General features: G+C 42.3%; 1 protein-coding gene across 2 annotated transcripts in view; it reads left to right on the top strand.

The window, feature by feature from the left end:
- The window catches only part of MBOAT1 (membrane bound O-acyltransferase domain containing 1), a 75,713-nt gene that overhangs the window by 28,195 nt on the left and 23,667 nt on the right, over positions 1–23,851 (top strand). For both annotated transcript variants that reach the window (XM_026660473.1, XM_026660470.1), the window contains exons 2-4: positions 5,956–6,101; positions 6,831–6,908; positions 12,750–12,845. In XM_026660473.1, coding sequence (XP_026516258.1) covers positions 5,956–6,101; positions 6,831–6,908; positions 12,750–12,845 — 320 coding nt within the window. The remainder of the gene's footprint in view (positions 1–5,955; positions 6,102–6,830; positions 6,909–12,749; positions 12,846–23,851) is intronic.

Raw genomic sequence — 23,851 nt, 5'->3', positions numbered from 1 at the left:
AGTAGATAAGGAAGTGTTATTTACTCCTTCTCATAGCACAAGAATTAGGGGTCACCAAATGAAATTAATAGGCAGCAGGTTTAAAACAAACAAAAGGAAGTATTTCTTTATACAATGCACAGTCAACCTGTGGAACTCCTTGCCAGAGGATGTTGAGAAGACCAAGGCTATAACAGGGTTCAAAAAAGAACTAGATACATTCATGGAGGATAAGTGCATCAATGGCTACTAATTTGGATGGGCAGGGATGGTGTCCCTAGCCTCTGTTTGCCAGAAACTGGGAATGGGCAACAGAGGATGGATCACTTGATGATTACCTGTTCTGTTCATTCCCTCTGGGGCACCTGGCATTGGCCACTGCCGGAAGACAGGATACTGAGCTAGATGGACCTTTGGTCTGACCTAGTATGGCCGTTCTTATATCACCTACAGCTTCCCCAGACTTGAGGCTTAGCTTTGCAGCTACTGTTCTCTGGTTGAGGAGCTCTCAATAACAGTCCATCCAGTTCCATTCCTTTATTAACTGCATGGTTGGAGTTGCCCCAACTTCTCTCTTTCTTCAGTGGCAGAATGCCTTGCTGCTGCATTATATTGCTGCCTTCACCAGCTGACTGATGGACCAAGAGACAAGTTGAATAATGAAAACTGAGGGGATGGTGGTATCTTTCCAAGGCTGGCCTTGGCAGCATACTGTGTACTCTGATGGCTCAATTATTGTATCTTATTCAGTAGAAATTGGCTTTGTAGAAAGCCAATGCATTTCTTTCATGTTGTCAAGGCTGAAGAAGTTTGAAATGAAAAGATCCGAAGGCAACCTTGAATGGGCATGTGCAGTTAAAAGATGGGTTATGTAATATACAAATAGTTATAGGTTTGAAACAGAAGGGATCAGTTTTAAGATAAGTGAATAATTATTTTCCTAAGTCAACATTCAGAATCCCCTAATTAATTATTTCCACTGTGCTGTTAGCAACACCAACAACAGAAATGGTATGAACCAAAAGGAGGGTGGTTTTATGCTCTTCTGCCAATGTGGCAATTCCCACAGTCAGGGATTTTTGGGATCAGGGAGAAAGAATGAACTTTCCTTCTTTGTGGTCCAGCACTGAGTGCACACAAATTGTATCGTATAAAGTTACTTTAAATCATAGGCATGTGCTCAGTTTTGAAAATTAGGGGGAATGTTTGTTCTTCATAGCAACCTTACTTAACTACCTCAAATATGTATGGTAAGCAAAGGGTCCCAAAGGAATCTGCATAATAAACTGCAGTATGCTTATTGTGTTATGACCCCACTCTCTCTCTCTGTATGTATGTGATACACACACACACACAACATATGATATGCATGTGATAATTTATTATGCACTGTTGACTGTTTCTCTTCCTCTTCTCCTGAGATGTAGAATTCTCCCCTCCCTCAGAATTAGTTTCTCTGATGCAGAGAATGGACAAGATTCAGTCTGGCATGGAAACCAATTTTTCTAGACAATAAAAAGCTGCAGCTTTAAACCACACTACATGGTTAGAAATGGGAACTTTATACCATTGGGAAAAGGATTCCCAGCTTTCTAATGGGGCCCAGCATTTGCATCAAGCCCTGGAAGATCCTGTGAAAAAAGACTTTAAATCTGTGACAATTTTAAGTTTAGAAAAGATTGTGGATAAATTTTTAGATTTTTTGAACCTTGCACAGCTGAACTCATGGGTAGTGATTTGTAGAAGTGTTGAGCACCTGCCACTCCTGCTGGCAGTCAGTGGGAGCTGTGAGCATTCATGACCTCTGAAAATCAGTCTCATGGTAACTAAGGCCCTGATCCTGCAATGCGGATAAAACCTTTATACCACACCATTTTGTGCATACCCTTGTAGGTACAGTAGAACCTCAGAGTTACAAACACCAGAATTATGAACTGACCAGTAAACCACAGACCTCATTTGGAACTGGAAGTACACAATCAGGCAGAGGGGGGAAGGAGGCAAATATAGTACAGTACTGTGTTAAAAGTAAACTACTAAAAAAAGGCAGGGGGGAAGCAGCATTTTTCTTCTGCATAATAAAGTTTCAAAGCTGAATTAAGTCAATATTCAGTTGTAAACTTTTGGAAGAACAACCATAATGTTTTGTTCAGAGTTACTTATGAACAACCGCCATTCCAGAGGCGTTTGTGATTCTGAGGTTCTACTGTATTAAATATACATATAGATTGCATGAGAGTTTTCTCTAATAAAATTGCAAACAAACAATGCTTAGTGTTATGTTTTATCATGGTATAGTTAGAGGGGGTGAAAAACCATGCATATATTTAAGGCATCACATTACATATTGCCCAAGATGCAGAAGAAGAAAATGGTACAAGTGTAATTTATGCACAGTGGTTTCTTTGTTGATAGAAAACCTGTGAGGAACAGATTTTAGATAATTATGCACATTAGCAGTAAACAAAATGAAACAAAAATACAGCATATTCTTGCTGGAGTAGCTTTATCAGTTGGATAAGGATATGGAAGAAAGGATGTTGAATGCCTGCATTAGAGTTTGGGTCATAGCAGGTGAGAAGAAGGAGATAACCAGGGTAGGGGTGAGTGTGCCCTCAGTCAGTGAAGAGGCAGACTCTTAACATTGTAAACCACATCCTCTGCTTCTGTGAAACAGTTAGAAAACAAGTGTTTGATCTTGAAAACCATGCCATTTATACTGCTTTCTCATTCCCTTTAGAGTAGTGCTTAGTCATTTACTTTCAAAATGACTTTCAGGGGTGCTGCTATTTCAATTTGTTCTTCTTTGATTCCCTCACTGTAACTTTCCTTTTCAGATACTGTAAATTACTTCTAAATTGTTAGCTCTCTAAATTAGATTTCCTGCCTTAATGGCATGTTGTAACCATGGTGCTGCTGGCAACTGTTAGTTTAATTCAGGGCAAGAGGGTTAAGTGAAAATTACAATTCCAAGATTATCACTCTCCATGTAAATAGATCTATGGCATTAGAGCTTCTTATAAAGAAATTGCCTTTAAGCATTGAAAGTAGAATGAAAGTTAGAGCTAGAGTTTGCTTTTACTTTTATCCCAGTGTAAGGAGCAACATGTAGCTGTACTGTCCCAAAAGCAGCACAGGGAGGGAATTGTGACTCTGAAGGTCTAAGGCACAACCAAGATCTTGGATTGAATGGTCAATGAAATAGTGAGTGGGCTTTGCTGGTGAGTTTTCCATGAGTAACGCTCCCACAAAATGGGGTGTTATTTTTCTTTTAAACAGATACGCAGGTCAAAGTCCATATCCTCTCCCTCTCTGTCCATCATGGGTAGGTGGGGTGGGCTTTGAGGAGCCTGCATAGTGGTTCAGCATTCCAGCCTGCCATGCAGCTTAGCTCCATCAAAGCTTACCTATGTACAGCCCCAAAAGAGAGGGGTTGGGGCAGGCTTTGAGGGCAAGTACATTGGCAAGTAGGCATATCCATGTGGTCCCACATACATGGGGCACAACCTGAGTCTTTGGGCTGTAGCAGTGGCCATGGAGTGGCTATACTGCCACTTTGCAGACCTGCGGAGCAGATGTCCTCCTCCACTTCCAGATCCCATTGGACCCCCCCACACACTATGCTAAGCCTGACTATGTGCGGTTGGTGTTCCAAGAGTGCTCTAAATGTAAACAGTGTTAATACATAATGTGACAGCAGCCTGTGCTCAAGAATTTGTACAATAGTTCCTGGGTTTTATAGGACCAATAAAGTCATCTTGCTGTACACTGCAAATGGCTTTCTCTGAGATCCTCTTTATATCTGCTTTTAATGCTTGATACAGACAGAAGGAATAATTCCCTTATTCAGACAGGCTTAAAGTATTGTCATGGTGGGAGAAGGCTCCTCTATTTATTCCTGAGTTGTAATCATATGATGCCTTTCATTGTTTAAGTGCTGACTATATTTCTAGGTTGTACAAGACACAAGTGGAGACTGGCCCTGTCCCAAAGAGCTTGCAGTCTAAAATCCTACATGTTTTGAACTTTAGACCTGCAGCAGTATCCGTTTTATAAATACTGAAATAAATAGTTTTGTTTAATAATTGAAACAACAAATATTTACAGAAATCATTCACTGTAACAAGACCATGCTGAATATGAATGTGATCTGCCATGCCAAAGACCTTAAGGGTATGTCTATACTGCAGTGTAACCCCAGTGTTCAAACTAAGCCTCAAGCCTAACCCCCCTTCTGTATACACACAAATAGGGCTAGCCCAGGGCTTGGACCAGGGTTCTGGGACGCCATGGGGGTGGAGGGTCTGAGCCTGAGTCAAGCCAGGAATTTGCAACGTAGATGCAGCCCTATTGGACTCAGAATCTGGGAGTCTGTCAAAAGTATTTCACAACCACACAGGCCAACTTTCTTTGTTCTCTGGACAGTCAAGTTTTCCCACACTGTACCAGAAAGAAAGGGCTAGCGTGGCCACATTTTGGGAGATGCTAGGAAGGCTGGGATATGGGTGGTTGGAGTCGGGCACTCATAATGAGGTGTAGATATTGGAGCCCGAGGTTGGGTCCCAGGTTTCAACAATTCCTAACCTAAAGTTACAAATGAGTGTAGATGCTCAAGCCCTAGGTTAATAAACCCAGGGTCTGCTAACTTGAGTTCTACTAACCCTGGGCTTATTTTGCAGTGTAGACATACCCTAAGAGATCACAGCCCTGAACTGTTTATTTAATATGTGACTTTCATGTGGAAAATAAGTTAGACCCAGGCAGCCTTAGTTCAAAGGATTTCCCAATGAGATATGCTAACTTGGTCTAGATTCACAGCTTAGTACAGGGGTTGGCAACCTTTCAGAAGGGGTGTGCCGAGTCTTCATTTATTCACTCTAATTTAAGGTTTCGTGTGCCAGTAATACATTTTAACGTTTTTAGAAGGTCTCTTTCTATAAGTCTATAATCTATAACTAAACAGTTGTTGTATGTAAAGTAAATAAGGTTTTTAAAATTTTTAAGAAGCTTCATTTAAAATTAAATTAAAATGCAGAGCCCCCCAGACTGATGGCCAGGACCCGGGCAGTGTGCCACTGAAAATCAGCTCGCGTGCCGCCTTCGGCACACGTGCCATAGGTTGCCTACCCCTGGCTTAGTATGTTGCCAAAGAGCTTGAGGTGAATGTTCAAGAAAAGGTCTGCAGCAAAATAATGTAAATCTAATCTTATCTGTCTAGGTTCCCATATCCTGTCCATCACTGAGGTATCTGAGCACCTTACACGTTTATTAGAAAGAACAAAAGAGCTTTATTTGTTTTAACTCTGTGGGTTTTGTGGGGCAATTGAGGGGAAGGGCAGTGGAAGAAGCAAGTTTTGTGTTTTGCTTTGAATACACGGAGGCTTGTGGCTATTCTGAGCTCTTCTGGGAGTGAATTCCACTTGTGGGCTCTGTCTCCTGCACACACAAGCCTCACTCTTGAGGTTGGCAGTTCCCATTACTGTAGCTAATTTCTGTTTTAATGAGCAGAACTCCTTATTATGGACCTCATTGTTTCCAGCCTCTGCTGCTTGGACATGCACTGGGAGGAGAGGCCTCAAGGAGGTTGGTGCATTATGGGGAGTGGTGGGCAGAACCAAGATTCTACCCATTTCCACCCCTGCCCATCTGTGTGGAAGGATAAAAAACAGCCATGCAGGGGCTGCTGTTACTTCTGGATGGGACTGTTAAATGACCCACACTCTAGCCCATAGGTTTTGATCCTTTGGTCCTTAGTCAAGCAAAGCTCCCATGGACTTTACTGGGAGCTTTGCCCAGGAAACAAGGTCAACCCCTTTATTCTTTTTCCTCCTGGATCTACTCTAGTTTCTTGTCATAGGTGAGAAATTCTATATAGCTTTTTCCAGAGTCACAAAAGGAAGCTGTTGTGATCTCCAGCAATGAAGCCTGTGGCCAGGGAACATTCCAAATTTCTTTGTTTGTTTGTTTTTGTTTTAGGTCAATTTTGTAGCCTGTCAGCTGTTTGCCTTGTTGGCTGCTTTTTGGTTTCGCATTTATTTGAGCCCCAGCAATGTCAGTTCCGTTGTTCGTCATGCATTTGCCACTCTCTTTGGAATCTACTTTGCTGTTTTCTGTTTTGGATGGTGAGTATTTAACTTTCCGATAAACAAATTATGCTAGCAGTTATGTTTTATTTCATGTCAGTTTTTCCTAGATTATTTGTGTTCTGTCCTGAGACAACTTGTTTGTTGCAGTCCTGCAAAACAACGACCACCTAACCGCCACAAAGCCCGGAACAAACTGAAATGACTTGTAGATGTTTATTTGCAGTGTTGTTGTAGACCTGTTGGTCCCACGACTTTAGAGAGACAAGGTGGGTGAGGTAATATCTTCTATTGGTCCAACTTCTGTTGGTGAGAGAGACAAGCTGAAGAAAAGCTCTATGTAGCTCTAGAGCTTGTCTCTCTCACCAACAGATGTTGGTCCAATAAAAAATATTCCCTCCCCTACCTTGTCTCTTTTGTAGATGTATGTTGTATTTATCTATGGCAAGTTTACTGCAGTCATCAAAGAGACACCATCACCCAAGAAGACATAAAAATATATCTTCATTAGAGGAGATGCATTCATTGTTGAGTATTCAATTTGATTTTTTTTAAAAAAAGAACATTTTAGACCCAAACTGGTTGACAGGATTCTTACTTGAAGCACTGTTCTCTTCACTCTGTAAAAACTGCATTGTGGGGTGGCTCCATGTTTACTGGCTCTATTTCAAATTTAGTTAGCTTACATGGCAGAAAAGGGATTTTTTTCCTATCAGCCCTGCAGTCTTACTCTGAGACTATCTAAATGTTTATCTTTTTGTTTTCAAGGTACTCGATCCATATTTTTGTACTGGTGATGATGAGCTATGGCATCATGAACATTGCAAGTATTCCCAACATCCACAGGTAAAGTTACATGGGGGCAAGAATTCAATTACCCTGTTCCATCCAGGGCTGGCAGCAACACAGAAGTTCATTTTGGTACCTTATCTCTCTGTTCTCACCACCTCCACTCAGTTGCAGCAGTTTTATGGATTTAACTACAGTATCCACTGTATTGTCTAAATTTTGTGGATTTTTAGTTAGTGTATCACATCTGCCTACCAAAGAGAGGGAAGGCGTTTTGTACTTTGCCCAGTTTAGCCTCCTGCAGCTTCAGCAATTTACATGGAGACCTCTTGTCTTTAAGTTGTTATTGGAGACTATGTCAAGCCACACTCTCTTCAGTGTTGTGTCCTGGAGAATGGGTTTTAAAAACCCTATTTTTAATTTTTCCCTCTTGCTGTTTGGCCTTTATGCATTTCCCATTTACCCTTGAGTTAGATAGTCAGAATAAGATCACAGGCAGTTCAAAATCTCTGTTTTGCGAAACAAGTCAGTATTTTGGTACAGTAACTCCTCACTTAAAGTCATCCCGGTTAACGTTGTTTCATTGTTACGTTGCTGATCAATTAGGGAACATGCTCGTTTAAAGTTGTGCAATGCTCCCTTCTAACGTCGTTTGGCAGCCGCCTGCTTTGTCCACTGCTTCCAGGAAGAGCAGCCCATTGCAGCTAGCTGGTGGGGGTTTGGAACTAGGGTGGACCGGCAGCCCCCCTATCAGCTCCCCGCTCCCCTAAGTTCCCTGTGCTGCAGCTGCCCAGCAGGCTATCAATTGACAGCAGTTCAGCTATCCCTCCCCCCACTGTCATGTGTTGCTCCTGCCTCTGCCTTGGAGCTGCTCCCCGAGACTCCTGCTTGCTGTCCGGGGGGTAGGGGAGTAAAAGGGGGGCAGTCAGGGTGTCCCCCTCCACCCCTCCTCCCCACTTACCCCATCTTCCATAGCGCGGGGGGACACACGACAGGGCTCAGGACAGAGGGAGCTTGCTGGCAGCAGCTGCGGTCTCAGCAAGCTGATCTAATTAACAAGGCAGTGTATTTAAGAGTAGGGTCAGCATACTTAAAGGGGAAATGCGCATCTCTCTCTCTCTCTCACACACATATGGTGGGTGTCTCTGTCTCTGTCTGTGATGCTGTCTCCCCTCCCTCCATTCCTGCTGCCTTGTAGAGTGTGAGAGTTAACCCTTGAGGGCTCAGCCAATTGCTAGTTCATCATTTAGCAGCAAGGCATTCCCTGGGAAATATCCCACCCTCTGACTGCACCACCTCAACCAAGCTTCACAATCATCATCACTGTGTAGCCCACGAAAGCTTATGCTCAAATAAATTTGTTAGTCTCTAAGGTGCCACAAGTACTCCTGTTATTTTTGCAGTATTAAATTGTTTGTTTAAAACTTATACTGTATGTGTGTGTGTGTGTGTGTGTGTGTATATATATATATATATATATAGTCTTTTGTCTGGTGAAAAAAATTTCCCTGGAACCTAACCCCCCCCCATTTACATTAATTCTTATGGGGAAATTGGATTCGCTTAACAGCATTTTGCTTAAAGTCGCATTTTTCAGAAACATAACTACAATGTTAAGTGAGGAGTTACTGTACTGGACACAGAGCTTCACAGAACTGCAAATACAGGAAATGCCATTGACTTGATGACAAGAGAGCATTAAACCATCACCAGCCCAAAAGTAAAAGTTATAGACTGTCAGATTTTATTTGTTCCTTATGCTAAGGTCAAAAAGAAAGGTACTGAAACTACCGTAGCCAGGTGTATGTTTAGTGTCTCACTGAATCTTATTGGGCAGATGGTACCTTGATCAGAATTGGCAAACTCTGTTGAAACCATAGCTGATTCTTGTACGAAGGCAGGAAGCATCAGTAGAAGAGATTTACAGGACAGTAGAGTAGTTCTCTTTGTAATATTTTGCAAAACATAATTACAGATAATGTATTGTCTCAGAGTTCTCCAAGCAATAGTTCTTTGTTAGGGTTCAGCATGCTGAGCATTTCTTTCTCTGCATGTGGAATTGCTTTTCACTTGCTGTTATTTTGAGCTCTTAGTTGAAGATATGGAGGTAGTAATGTTACCTGGAAAATTCGTTTTTGTAAGTAATCCAGAGGAACATGCCAGCTGGCAGCCTGAGAGTTATTCCACTTTTTTGTTTTGGGTTGACTTGGGCATTGCTTAGATTAATGCTCCCGTTAGGTCTAATTTTGGTTTGTAACATATATCCTCTTGCCCTACTCTCTTTGTGCAAGTTTTTTAACTCACCTTCATTGGCTTAGACATACTCCCGTGGTCACTGCAGTTGTACCTGAAGACAGAATCCCTATGCTTGCTTATCATTTGGTAGGGGCTCTCTGAGGGTCTACGATAGTTATGTGTGCATCAACCATCTCCCCTTCTGTCTTGTCAGTTCTTCAGACAATCTCTCTCCAGTGAGTCTAATGTCCAGTCTAGTACATTTTTTAAAGTAGGATTTATTTATAAATATCTTACAGTGGCAGGCAATAAAATTAAATAAGTGACGTGCAAAGTACGAATTGTTGCTAGAGGTAGATGACTTGCAACTGTACGCGGTGGCTCCTCTATGAAGTACCCCTCATGTAACAGCCAATGGGAAAACATGCAAAGGAGAAGGCATCCAGCCTAGGATCCATGATTGTTCCAAACAGGCAGGGGCAGGCAGCAGAGAACGCTGGTAGCACTGAAGCAAGATTTTCATGGAGCGGGTATGAGAGAGTGGCATAATTAGAGGCCACTTTTGACAATTTGATCCTAAATGAGTTTCCCAAGGTGGCCACGTAGGACAGTCAGACGGCAGAGCCAGAACTAGAACCCAGAAATCCTGATATAGTTGATAACTAGCACTATGCTGCCTGTGTGAGAAGAGACCAGAGAGAAAAGGTGCTAAAATACGCTTTGTTTCTTTCTTGATCAGTACTGTTGCCTGTGTCTTGGGGAAAGAAGGGAGCAATCTATTGTTCTGGATCAGTGGACCAAGTTGTAGAAACCAAATCTACAGCTAGAAATCCAATATTTATTCATGCCTGCGTAGGAGAATGAGAAGAAATGGGCATACATTCAAGTTAAAGGATTTTCCTCTCACTCTTACTGTTTAGCCAATTATTCATGATGGAAAAAATAGCATATGTTGCAGCACAAATGAAGCCAGTTTACATAATGTTGTTGGCTGTTAGAGTGCAATAGTGAGTCATACTTTGAACTGCATTGGTTTGAAATTGTGATGGAACATGCTGAAAATCTTAGCAGGGCTGGGGAAGTTGGAACAGTGCCATTCCTCATTCTTAGCAATAGCTTTGTGGCTCAAACATAACATGTTCAAATTAATTGAGGCAACATGAAAAGTAACTTAAATGATAGATGTTATGGGCTAAAACAGGGCTTGAAAACTGCAGCCAACAACTGCTGGCTTAAAGACTGAGCCTATTCATAGTGTTTAATACGCTGTGTCCCCAAGCCATGCCCCGTTCCTTCAGCAATGTACGAGAATATTAATAATAGGAATATAAAAAAGTATATTTTCTCAGGGGAGAGATTTCTCATGGAGTGAGGTAAAAAGGAGAGTAAGGGAAATAACGAAAGTATGAATGCATGAATGAATCTAATCTGCACCCTTCCTATTCCCCATTAGTCCAGTCTCTGCATAGGCTGTTCTGTCTTCCTCTACTGGTTTGAGCCAGGAGGGCTGTAGTAGGTCAAACCCAGGCATGGGTTTGTTTTTTAAAATCAATACTCAAAACAGATAAATAAGGTCCTGCTGCCTGGCTCCTCCGAAAGCCTCTTCCACATAAGGTTTCTTTCCCTGCTCATACAACAGATGTCTCCAGCTAGGTTTTACACCTAGCTAGTGTGGAGAATCGCCTTCCAGGACCTTCATCCTAACACTGGGTCTTCTACAGGAGCCTTCCTGCTACCTGCAGGTCCCTCTCCCTAACCAAACTACTTGCTGACCTTTTATCTGAGAACCAGGTGACCCTGCAGGCTGTCACCTGATCCCTCACCTGAACCCATCACCCAGGTTGTAAGTAATCAGTCATTGGTGGGCCTAAACACACCTCCCTTAAAGGGACAAAGGCCTGGCTCCGCCCCCTCCCGGCTGGCCAGTTCTTTTGCCATTTCATCTTCTGTTCTGTTCCCCATTCTGGTTTGTCCTGACTTGGGCCTGGTGGCCACAGCAGCCTCACACTCGCCAGTCTGCCTGCCTGGTCTTCTGCTGGCCAATTTGTGCCACTGCTGTTTGGGTGTGAAGGCCTTGATTTCCCAATCATTAGGTTCCTGCCTGCCCCCTACTGCTAGGGCTCTATGGTCCTGGGCTCCAGTTGGCTGGTTTTGCTGATATGATGTTGGACCCTGATGGCCTCAGTTCTAGATGGGGTCTTAGGATCACCTGCTGTTCTCTTCTCAATTTGGTGTTTCAGCCTTCTGGTGCTCTGCTGCTCCCTTCTGGTCTGCTGAATCTTGGTTCTGTTGGTCTCCTTCCTGCTCTTCTCTGTCTCAATTGGCAACCTACATCTGCCGGCCTCCTCTTTCCTGTTCTGTTATGGATGGGGATGATGAGGAGAGGGAGAGGAAGTAACAGGGTTTAAGGATCACCCCTCCGTGTGCTGCACCGAGGATCTGAAACACTGCACTCCTTAAACCAGCGATACTCAGACTGCGGCCCATGAGCAGCATTCCCATGTGGCCCATGAGCTCTTTAATGTGTCTCCTGCATTTCTTTGCAGCACATGATATCATAACACAGTGTGATTTAATTATTAACCAATCAGGATGCTTTTACTATGTTATTAACCAATTAAGTTATGAACTTGCACTAAGTTATTAACTTATTTGCTGTGAGAACTATATATATGGCAGACCTCTGTGGTTCGGGAGCCAAATTAGCCATCAGCAGTACCCAAAAGAGCCACAGTAGTGTGAAATATTTCCCCTCTCATACTGTTTTACTATAGTACTATTCATATTTAATGAAACAATGAATTCATGCTACTGTGACTCTTTTGGGTACTGCTGATCGCTAATTTGGCTCCTGAACCACTGAGATCTGAGAATCACTGCCTTAAACGATTAGAATGTCAGAATACAGGATACCACTAGCCTTCCTGCCTAACCTAATTTTACACTCACACAGGACACAAACCAGAGAGTGGATTTTTCAAACCCTAGTTAAAAAATACTTCCTGTGTGAAAAACTTTGCATAACGACCTGTTTGAGCATGTAAAGCCAAAAGAAATTGTCTTCCAAATGTTACTGAAAACAATGTACAGCGATTGTGTACTCTTAAACAGGGCCGGCTCCAGGCACCAGCTTGTCAAACAGGTGCTTGAGGCGGCCACTTCGGAGTGTGGCGGCAAGTCCAGCTATTCGGCGGCAATTCGGCGGATGGTCCCTCACTCCGGCTCGGAGCGAAGGACCTCCCGCCGAATTGCATCCGCAGATCGCGATCGCGGCTTTTTTTTTTTTTTTTTTTGGCTGCTTGGGGCGGCCAAAACCCTGGAGCCGGCCCAGCTCTTAAAGCATAATTATATTCTTTTTCTCCTGTTTTCTACAGACTTGCAATATGAGAGTCTCAAGTATTTCTGGTGTGTGTGTATGTACATAGAACAGAAAGGAGAATGGATAATCTCAGCAGTATGTTAAATGTTATCTGGCTTCAGACACTTGAATTCTAGGACATAATTTTCCAAAGTGACTAGTAATTTTGAGTGTCTCAATTTTGATTATCATCCTGACATGTATAAATTTACTCTCATTTTTTGTTTTGCCTGTATGAGGTGAATGTAAAGTCTTGACTCTGCTTCGGTTGGTAACTGTTCTGTTTGTTTGTATGTTCTGTTTAGGTACTCCTTTGTGGTAGCCATGGGATACCTCACATTGTGTCACATTAGCCGAATATACATATTTAATTATGGTATTCTCACTACAGATTTCTCTGGGTGAGTATCCAGCTCGTATACTATGTCTGTTGATAAATTGTATAGTCAATTGCTTGATCACACTTTGGTTCATTATTATTCAAGAGGCAAATTAACTAATATCACTCAGGTTTATTGATATAAGCCAATAATAATATAGAAGAGGAAAAAACATTCAATACGATACCAGTTTCTGGGAAGCCACCTCGTGTAGTGTTGTTACATTCACTTTACACAGAAGGTGTGTTTCCCAAATTTACACTCCTAAAGCCATCTTTTTATCTCCTACCCGTTGACAAGTAAAAGGTACTGTGTACATCATCTGAAACTAGATGCAACCAATCCGCTTTCTACTTGTTTTTTCGGTAACATGATGTACCCCTTATTTCATTGTTCTGAACGCATGCACTCCAGGTATCAAGGAGCATGAAGAAACCTCTTAGGTTTATGCCAGGGTAGAATATTCATATGTCTTGTCCTTTTCCTTTGGGACATTTCAGTATTAGCTTGTGAGAATAACTCCCTACCTGTTAATATGGAAAAATACTCATATGTCCTGACCCTTCTTATCTCCTTAAGCCAAAGCTTACTTCAACTAATGCATGGTCTTATGGGATACCTGACATGGGTGGACAGAATTGTAGGGAGAGTATAATACATTCAGTTAACATAACTTCCTAATACTTATATTAACACTAAGCCTACCATATATGTATTGGCTAACAATATAATTTATTATTAAATTATTGTAGGACTGTAATTTAGTACAATTAAAAGAATGTCACAAAGGGCGGTCCTGCAATCTTGTTTACTTAATCTTTCAAGAAATACTTGTTCAAAGTAAATAATGCATGATGTTAGACTGACTCAGTATTTCCGTTAGCCAGCGAGGTGTGCCTGTGTGTGTTCTTGCACAATAGCACCTTGCCAGAGGTGGGGAGGGTCTGCTTATCTGCTTCTCCACCTTGAGTGGGGATGGGAGAGTAAGTTCCAAAGTTACTCTTTGGTGGTGGAGTGGGTCCTAGGTTATCTTCCTATCTGCTAATCCCTCAGTGTCCAAGGAAGCAGCAAGTCAGGTTGACCCAAGCTGCTTCTTCCTTAAGTTTGTCTGGTTGGGTGGGATAGACTGTTGCTCTCTTTATTCCTTTCTTGAGAGTGCAATAGACCAGTGTTGCCAGTCCCGGTGAGTGGCCCCAAGCCTTCTCTTTCCTCATTCTGATTCTACTCTGGGGGAGACGGTCCTTGGATTTTCCCAAAGCCCTTTCTTGCCAAGCTGGGAAAACAATGTGAGAGGAGCCATCTGCCCCTCTCCTGCTGAAAGGGAGAGAACTTCCAGAATAGCTGTAGCTGGTTGTTTCTTCCAGCTTTAAAGGGCCAGCTACCAACAAAGCTGTTTTATCCCATTTTTGAAAGAGTGAAACATGCATGTTTTATTATAAGTCCTTTTCTGGATGCTTTGCTTTGGCATTTATAAACTGTTCTTAGGATTATTTAGGTTTTTTTAACTCTTTCTTACCCCAGTTACATATTTTTTTCCCTTCTTCTTTATGCTAAGAGGATTATGCTGGTGAGTTGATTTTTGGTGTTTTTTAATACTTTATAAGAATGGCACTACTAATAAATACATCATCCTCTTTTATAGCATATGTAGACTGTCAGTGTAGTGATATTATAGTTTTTACCAGAAATGGATTAGTTTAAAAAGAAAAAAATCAAAGGAATATGATAGCTCAGGAGGCTAGTAATGGGCATGAGTAACTACTCAAACATGTGCCTAACTTTGTGCACATGAACAGTATGAATGAAGTCAGTGTGACTACTCATTCATTAAATTATGGACAAGCTTAAATTCTTTGCTGGACTGGGGCCACGGTGCCTCTCACTTTTTGGTTACGGGTTTGAGTTCAACCAGTTTGTTATGAGCAAAAACCACTACCATTTGAAGAATATTCATTGAAGGCCTGTGGGTGACACAAATGGCTTATCTGAAATTCTAGGGGCCTCCGCGCTATTCCTAGTGGAAAAATTCACAGCACAAAAATCACCATAAAATTGGCACTAGTTCCCACCCTTATTAACAGTCTTATATGAGAGTCAAATGCTTGAATTGGCTTGGAGACTGACCCACCTTTTCACCCTGAATGGTGGTATTTTCCATGTGTAAATCGGAGCCTTTTGGCTGACAGATACACAATCTTGCACTTTTTACTGCATGTGCCATATTTCTGCTGTAGATAAATGGAAGACTTCATTCTCCAGGGCTGTTGGGCTAAAACATTTTATCAGCCCTAACTTTACTCCAAAGGAAAAAATGGCAGCATTTCTAGCAAACCACCCTAAAAATGAACATAGTTAAATGTGAAATCTCGAAAAGCTTTATAAAGCAATTTTTTAGCAATGAGTGTCACTGAAGGCAGTTATTTATCTTCTAATGCTTAATGCTTTGCTGTGTTTTCTTTCCTCCTGCTGGTTTTATTTCAATCCCCAAAGTTAGCAACAATGGTAGAATAGCCAATTTGTAAAAAGAAAATATATTTGACAATGGAAACTGACCTAGATGTATTCTTTTAGTGTTACACCATTGCAGAACAAAGTACAGAAGTATTAAGCACTCCAAAGAGTTAGATGGAAACATTTGTTTTCCTTGAAAATATATTAAGGAAATTCTTTTTTGGCATTGTAAGTGATGGGACGACAGCTCTGGGGACTGAAGTCCTCTGTGTATCCACAGACCACGTACAACATGGGTAGTAGCAGTGCAAGACATGGCTCTGCCAATAAGCCTCTTTTCTGTAGTATGAAGATAGCACTCTCTTCATTCACTCCGTGCTCATTCATTGCTTGACTACTCTGTTTAGCATTTGTCTCTTGAAACTGGACACCACTAACTGATTACGCATAAGCTGATAAGGAACCGTGGGTGGTAACTACCAACCAGCTTAAATTCAAACCAGTGAATCAGAGTTGAAAAGCTTGATATCCCATTAATATCCCACGCACTTCCCTCAGAAAGAAACATTTTTCTGAATGAAAACTTTCAGCTGTAAAGAATAGTTATCTAATAGATGCCACCAACTAAACATATTGTTTAGAATTGGGGATGGGTGAAGTAAGTGGTTCTGATTTTAAGTTAGGAAGTGACTTGAATTTCTGCCTAAACATGAAACAAACTGAAAACTGATTTGAGGTGTGTAAAATTCAGTTTGTATCTTCTGTGTGCTGCTGCACTTCCTGGTTTCTGTTGAAAACAGAAGTAACAAAATACAGCAAGAGATGTTGATATGGAGTTTCTAGTACAATAGTAAAAAACGTAGACAATCTGGACAATCTCATGAGAGCCCTTGATTGTGTGAGGTTTTCCACACTGATTTCCAGACCAAGGAAATAAATTCACAAAAAGTATCAAAAATATTAGAAATAAATCATAGCATGGGGAAATTGAGTTTCTGTTTCTCTGGTCTGGTTTTAGCAATAGTGTTGATATGTTTTATTTTGTATGATATTCACAGATTAGGCATTGTGGGATAATATCCTTTGGTTTGCAGCTGCAAAGCATGAGGAGCTCTTTTTAGTCACAGTTAAACGGAGCTCAAATGATCTGGGTTTTGGGAATAAATGGCTTTATTTCAAATGTCTTCCTTTAGGTTTCCTCTGTAAATGTAAGTATCATCTGTAGGCTTTATTCTCATAGAATATTGTGATTTTCTTTTAAAGTCTACCTACTTCTTCGCCTCTTTTCAATAAACCGTGTCAACATTTTGAACAAAATAATAGGTTCTGACCTTCACTTGTGGGTATACAGTAGATTTTATTCATGTCTATTTTTGTGCACACCTCTGAAGCCTTCTCAAACTGAGTCACATTTTTATTACTTATATGTCAAAAACATTTGACCTTGCATGACATGGGCACCATGTTTAACATACTAATTTAGTCAACATTTTTGTGCCATTTATAATTAGATGTTACCTGAAAGTTAAAAAAAAAAATAGCAATTTATTCCTTCAGTATTGCCAGGCCTAAGTGTTCAAATATCCTGAGTCTGACTTAGTAATTATGGAATTTTAAAAATAAGCTTTGGGTTCTTTTTATTTTGGCTCTGTTTTTGAGCTTGGAGGATTCATGTTTCCAATCTTTTCTCTACAATCAGTAGGGCTAGGAACTTATTTAAAAAAACAAACAACCAACAAAAGCTGAGGGTCTCGTATAATCACATGATTCAGGGAGCTGGGGTTTTAAAAACATATCAAATATCGTAAGACCTGCAATAAAATCCTGAGAGTTGGCAGCGCTTCTTTTTAATACTTTAAATATCCAAATCAGACTTCTAACTTGGCAACTAATCACACACAATGGAGGCTGGCAGATATTAAACACAATGTTCTGGCATTTACCTGCAAAGCTGATCTTCAAGGACACGTTGAAAGAGCTCTCTATGTGTCAAGAGGCAGAGATTGCTGATCTCTGCTGTACTGTTTATTTTATTACTAGGCTTGAAATCTCAACGTACCAGCATCTCCTGACTCAGCATTTCAGCTTTAAAACAGAGAACTATTTTAGGTGGGAGGAAGGTATGAAGTGTCTGTCCAGGTGCTATAGTGGACCCATATAGAACAGTAGTTGCATAATGTGCTTCAGTGTGCCAAGTTAGGCATCTCATTAGGACTTCTCATTCTGTAAACTGAATGGCAATCTATGTGGTACCCATCACCAGGATGTGTGAGCAACATATGGATTCAAAGGTTGGAAGCCAGAAGGGTTTAGCATATGATGTAGGTGAAGCACTTGGATTTCAGGGCACAAAGTGAAACATGCAAAGTTTTCAGTTATTCTGTCCTCGCTGTAAATTTCCTAAGCTGACATCAAGATGAAGTCGGTGGCTGGGTAGGAGGGGCAGGGGGACGGCGGACCTGTTCATCCTACTTTTACAGCTGGAGGAGAGATTACAGTACCAGGCACTACAGAAGTATGGATATGTGCTTTCAAGTATGGACATGTGTATGGGAAAGGCTGATATCCCATAAGAACCCACAATGACTTATTCTTTTCTTGGCTGGGACACGATATGGGCAGATTTCTGCTTAGGGGACGTTGCAAGACAGTTTTCCACCTTCCTGAGGAAGGTTACAGAATAGACTAGACAATGTGAGTCTGTTTGAATATTGGAGGCTTTAGCTGAGCTGTTATTCTATGCACTGTTTTCCCTCTCTAGCACCCTTAATTCCCTCTCTTGCTGTCATTGTATATTAAGCATCTTGAACCCAGGAGGAAAATAAAGACTCCTATTGGTTTTTCAGAAAGGGCTTTGTATGATATGTTGTATTTTTCTGCAGCAGGAGTGTCATTTCTGTCAATCTTTATGTCTTATTTAGAGTTCAAATTTGGGATGGAAGGGAGAGAATGTTAGTTTTTTCAGATTAAATTGTAGCAGCGTTCTAATACAGGCTGTTTTTGTGCATGACCTTCAGTCCATCTGAATTGTTTGGATTTCAGTGCTCAGTGGTTTACAGCAGGGGGCCCAATTTTCAAATGCAGGTGCCTAAATGCAGGCAATTAAAGGGACATCAGTTTGGCTTTGATTCTCTGGTTTAAAGTTACTTACTTAAACATTAGCATAAAATAAATCAGTTTTGTCACTAGCAAGAATCATGCCTGACAAAAGTTTGCTTTTAAAATGAAAAATTGTTGCTGAACCAATGTGACATGGTGGGATAATGCACGTGACTGGAATATTGTTATAGAAGGGTACAGCTTGCTCAGGAAGGACAGGCAGGGAAAAAAGGGAGGAGGTGTTGCCTTATATATTAAAAAGGTATACATTTGGACTGAGGTTGAGATGGAAATAGGAGACAGACTTGTTGAAAGTCTCTGGGAAAGGATAAAAGGGGTAAAAAACAAGGATGATGTCATGGTAGGGGTCTACTACAGGCCACCTAACCAGGAAGAAGAGGTGGATGTGGCTTTTTTTAAACAACCAACAAAATCATCCAAAGCACAGGACTTGGTGGTGATGGGAGACTTCAACTACTCAGACATCTTCTGGGAAAATAACACAGCAGGGCACAGATTATCCAAGTTCTTGGAATGTATTGGAATGTATGATTTTTTATTTCAGAAGGTGGAGAAAGGTACTAGGGGGAGAGGCTGTTCTAGATTTCATTTTGACAAATAAGGAGAAACTGGTTGAGAATTTGAAAGTGGAAGTTAGCTTGGGTGAAAGTGATCATGAAATGATAGAGTTCGTGATTCTAAGGAATGGTAGGATGGAGACCAGCAAAATCAAGACAATGGATTTCAAGAAGGCAGACTTTAGCAAACTCAGGGAGTTGGTAGGTAAGATCCCCTGGGAAGCAATCTAAGGAGAGAAAAACAATTGAAGACAGTTGGCAGTTTTTCAAAGACACATTATTAAGGGCACAAGAGCAAACTATCCCACTGTGTAGGAAAGATAGGAAGTATGGCAAGAGACCACCGTGGCTTAACCAGGAGATCTTCAATGATCTAAAAATAAAAAAAGAGCCCTACAAAAAATACTACAAAAAGTGGAAACTAGGTCAAATTATAAAAGATGAATATGAACAAATAACACAAGTATGTAGGGACAATTAGAAAGGCCAAGGTACAAAACAAGATCAAACTAGCTAGAGACATAAAGGGTAACAAGAAAACATTCTACAATACATTAGAAGCAAGAGGAAGACCAAGGACAGGGTAGGACCGTTACTCAACGAAGGGGGAAAAAATAATAACAGAAAATGTGGAAATGGCAGAGGTGCTTAATGACTTCTTTGTTTTGGTTTTCACCAAGAAAGTTGGTGGTGATTGGACATCTAACATAGTGAATGCCAGTGAAAATGAGGTAGGATCAGAGGCTAAAATACGAATAGAACAAGTTAAAAATTACTTAGACAAATTAGATGTCTTCAAGTCACCAGGGCCTGATGAAATGCATCCTAGAATACTCAAGGAGCTGACTAAGGAGATATCTGAGCCATTTGCGATTATCTTTGAAAAGTCATAGAAGACAGGAGAGATTGCAGAAGACTGGAAAAGGGCAAATATAGTGCCAAGCTATAAAAAAGGAAATAAGGACAACCCAGGCAATTACAGACCAGTCAGCTTAACTTCTGTACCTGGAAAGATAATGGAGCAAATAACTAAGCAATCAATCTGCAAACATCTAGAAGATAATAAGGTGATAAGTAACAGTCAGCACGGATTTGTCAAGAACAAATCATGTCAAACCAACCTGATAGCTTTCTTTGACAGGGTAACAAGACTTGTGGATGGGGGAAGTGGTAGACATGGTATATCTTGACTTTAGTAAAGCTTTTGATACTGTCTCGCATGACCTTCTCATAAACAAACTAGGGAAATGCAACCTAGATGGGGCTACTATAAGGTGGGTGCAAAACTGGTTGGAAAACCGTTCCCAGCAGGAGTGCAAGTAGGCTGGTATGTTGCAGTACACCGTACCAGCAAGCTAATTATAGCCGGTACAGCGTACCAGCAGCAGCATCTCCGTCTGTGTACCACAACAGCAGCCCCGCTGGAGGAGAGGGCTGGGGGGTGGGGCTGGGAGTTCTGCTCCTTTCCCCACTGGAAGGGGCAGCAGCGGGGAAAGAAGCAGAACGCCGGCGGCTCCTCTGGCAGCTGTACTGCCCCCTCCCCAGCCCTGTCTCTGGCACAGCGGGAGGACAGAACCCCCCTCACCTTCCGCCCCACGTAACATGGGATGGATGTGCGATGGGGACGGGGAGAGCATAGGGTTACCATACGTCCGTATTTTCCCGGACATGTGTGGCTTTTTGGTTCTCAAATCGCCGTCCTGGAGGAATTTCCAAAAAGCCGAACATGTCCGGGAAAATAGGGAGGCATCCTAAGCCTAGAGTTACCTGCAGGAGCTGCGTGTCTGGGATGCTCGCCCGGCCCCGGCTAAACTTGTAACCCGCTTCCCCCCGCTGTGTGAGGGGGTGCTGTGGCTTTGATGGGCTCCGGCCGGCCAGGAAGTGATGTCATTCCTCTTCCGGCCCCACCCCGGCCGGGAGCCTGGCGCTGTGGGAGCGGGAGCCATGCAGGCCGCCGCCTGGCGCTGGAGACAGGCCCTGTTGCTGTGCTGCTCCCCTGGCCCTGGGACTCCTGCAGCTGGTGCTGCCCGGCGGGTCCCCGGCTGCTCTGCTGGCCTGGGCTGAGTTCTGCTGCTCGGCTCGGGCTGCTCTGTGCGCTGCTGCCCCGAGCTGCTCTCCCCATGAGTACATGCCACCCTGCCCGCAGCCAGCCCCTGTCTCCAACCCCTGCCGCACCCCCTGCCCGCAGCTAGCCCCTGTCTCCAGCCCCTGCCGCACTCCCGCCCTGCCTGCAGGCAGCCCCTACCTCCAGTCAGCCCCTGCCCTGCCTCCAGCCAGCCCTGCCCCGTGCCCCTGTCTGCAGCTGGCCCCACGTCCACTGGTGCCCTGCAGTTCCCAGGGCAGTAACCCTGCACACCTGCTTCAATGAGGGGGGCAGGGAGCAGCTGGGACCCACACTTGTGAAACGGAGCTCATTTCTAGTTCAGGCCCATCTTTTTAAAAAAGAACTTTAGGTAGGGTTACCATACGTCCGTATTTTCCTGGACATGTCAGGCTTTTTGGTTCTTAAATTGCCGTCCCGGGAAAATACGGACGTATGGTAACTCTATTTAAATATCTAAAAACGTCTGGGAGGGCAGCTGCAACAGCGAAGGTTCCCCCCTCCTTCCCCCCGTGGAGTGTCCTCTTTTTTGAATGTTCAAATATGGTAACCCTAGGAGAGCGTGAGGGCCCTGGACTGGGGGCGGGGCGGTGAGGAGTCACATGGGGAGGTCACGTGCCCTCCTTAGCTGGTCGCCCTCCCCCCGCCGTACCAGTAAGACATGGATTTTACTTGCACCACTGGTTCCCAGAGAGTAATCAGTGGTTCACAGTCATGCTGGAAGGGTGTAACAAGTGGGGTCCCTCAGGGATCAGTTCTGGGTCCGGTTCTGTTCAATAACTTCATCAACATGATTTAGATAATGGGATAGAGAGTACACTTATAAAGTTTGCGGACGATATCAAGCTGGGAGGGGTTGCAAGTGCTTTGGAGGATAGGATTAAAATTCAAACTGGAGAAATGGTCTGAAGTAAATAGGATGAAATTCAATAAGGACAAATGCAAAGTACTCCACTTAGTAAGGAACAATCAATTGCACAAATACAAAATGGGAAATGACTGCGGAAAGGGATCTGGGGGAAGTGGACCACGAGCTAAATATGAGTCAACAGTGTAACGCTGTTACAAAAAAAGCAAACATCATTCTGGGATGTATAAGCAGGAGTGTTGTAAGCAAGACACGAGAAGTAATTCTTCCGCTCTACTCCACGCTGATTAGGCCCCAACTGGAGTATTGTGTCAGGAAAGATGTGGACAAATTGGAGAAGGTCCAGAGAAGAGTGTCAAAAATGATTAAAGGTCTAGAAAACATGACCTATGAGGGAAGATTGAAAAACTGGGTTTGTTTAGTCTGGAAAAGAGAAGACACAGGGGACGTGATTACAGTTTTCAAATACATAAAAGGTTGTTACAAGGAGGAGGGAGAAGAATTGTTCTTCTTAACCTCTGAGGCTAGGACAAGAAGCAATGGACTTAAATTGCAGCAAGGGCGGTTTAGGTTGGACATTAGGAAAATCTTCCTAACTGTCAGAGTGGTTAAGCACTGGAATAAATTGCCCAGGGAGGTTGTGGAATCTTCATCGTTGGAGATTTTTAAGAGCAGGTTAGACAAACACCTGTCAGATAATACTTAGTCCTGCCATGAGTGCAGGGGACTGGACTAGATGACCTCTCGAGGTCCCTTCCAGTCCTATGATTCTATGATTTTCATTAACTGCAGATAACTGTGCCTGCTTGTGGATTCCCTTTGGATGTCGATGTCTGAGGAGGATGAGGATAAAGCATATTCTTTGTGTATAAAATTATTACAGTGATATTGATCTACATTTAGGGTTTAAAATACAATTGAATTTCAGTTCGCTGAATCTACAGTATCTAAACCTCTCAGTCTACTGAACTGCCATCATGACTCCCTGGTCTATTGAAACCTGATTATGTGAACATAATCTTTTGAGTGGTTCAGATAATCGGGATTCTACTGTACCTTCGACACTTTTTTCAACACGTTGAGTATTTAGAAAAATCACTTAAACTTTTATATTGAGGCAACCAAAAGGCAAATAGTTAATCTTAACCATCAGGTCTGATTTTGAATTGGGAGATTTTTGAATACAATGTTGCCTGGTGGGTAGAGCAGTGGACTGGGGCTCCAGAGACCTCAGTTCTATTCTCTGCTCTGCCACTGGCCTACTGGGTGACCCTGGGCAAGTCGCAGCCCCTCTGTGCCTCAGTTTCCCCATTTGGATAATGGTAATAATTATACTTGCCTCCTTTATAAACCCCGTTGAGAATTACTGATGAAAAGCTCCATATAAAAACTAGGTGGTAGTTATATTCTGCCTAAAAATGTTTGCTAGGCACAGTCCCCACTCCAAAGGGATTGAAACCAGATGAGCTGCAACAAGGGTGATGGTATTTCATACTGAGGTATTATTTATTCCAGAATGACACCCTTAGCATAGTATACGCTGTACTGGTTGAGGTACCATCTTTTGGATGAGATCTACAATAAGGTTCTGACTGCATTTGGTAATTAAAGATTTCACAGCACTCTACTGTAGGGTTGTTAACTTTGCTGTTTTGGCCCAGTTTCTACCATGGATAATTATGTTCTGCCTACTTAAATTCCTCATGCAGTTTTGGTATTCATATGGCATTTTCCACTTTTTGTTCTAAACTGTGACAACGATACCTTTCATCCCAGAGGTGGTTACATTTCATTGACTAATTAAGTGAATTGGGATCCTTTAAGATGAAAGACATTATATAAGTGTAAGATTATTATCAATCAATCCAATAATCCATATAAAAATAAGATGGAAGGATTTGCACTGTATTATGAAAAGCCATTCATCGCT

Source organism: Terrapene carolina, unplaced genomic scaffold, assembly GCF_002925995.2.
Source record: "Terrapene carolina triunguis isolate 2854851 unplaced genomic scaffold, T_m_triunguis-2.0 Scaffold58, whole genome shotgun sequence".
In the NCBI taxonomy this organism is placed as follows: domain Eukaryota; kingdom Metazoa; phylum Chordata; order Testudines; family Emydidae; genus Terrapene; species Terrapene triunguis.
This window is presented reverse-complemented; position numbering and strand designations above follow the sequence as displayed.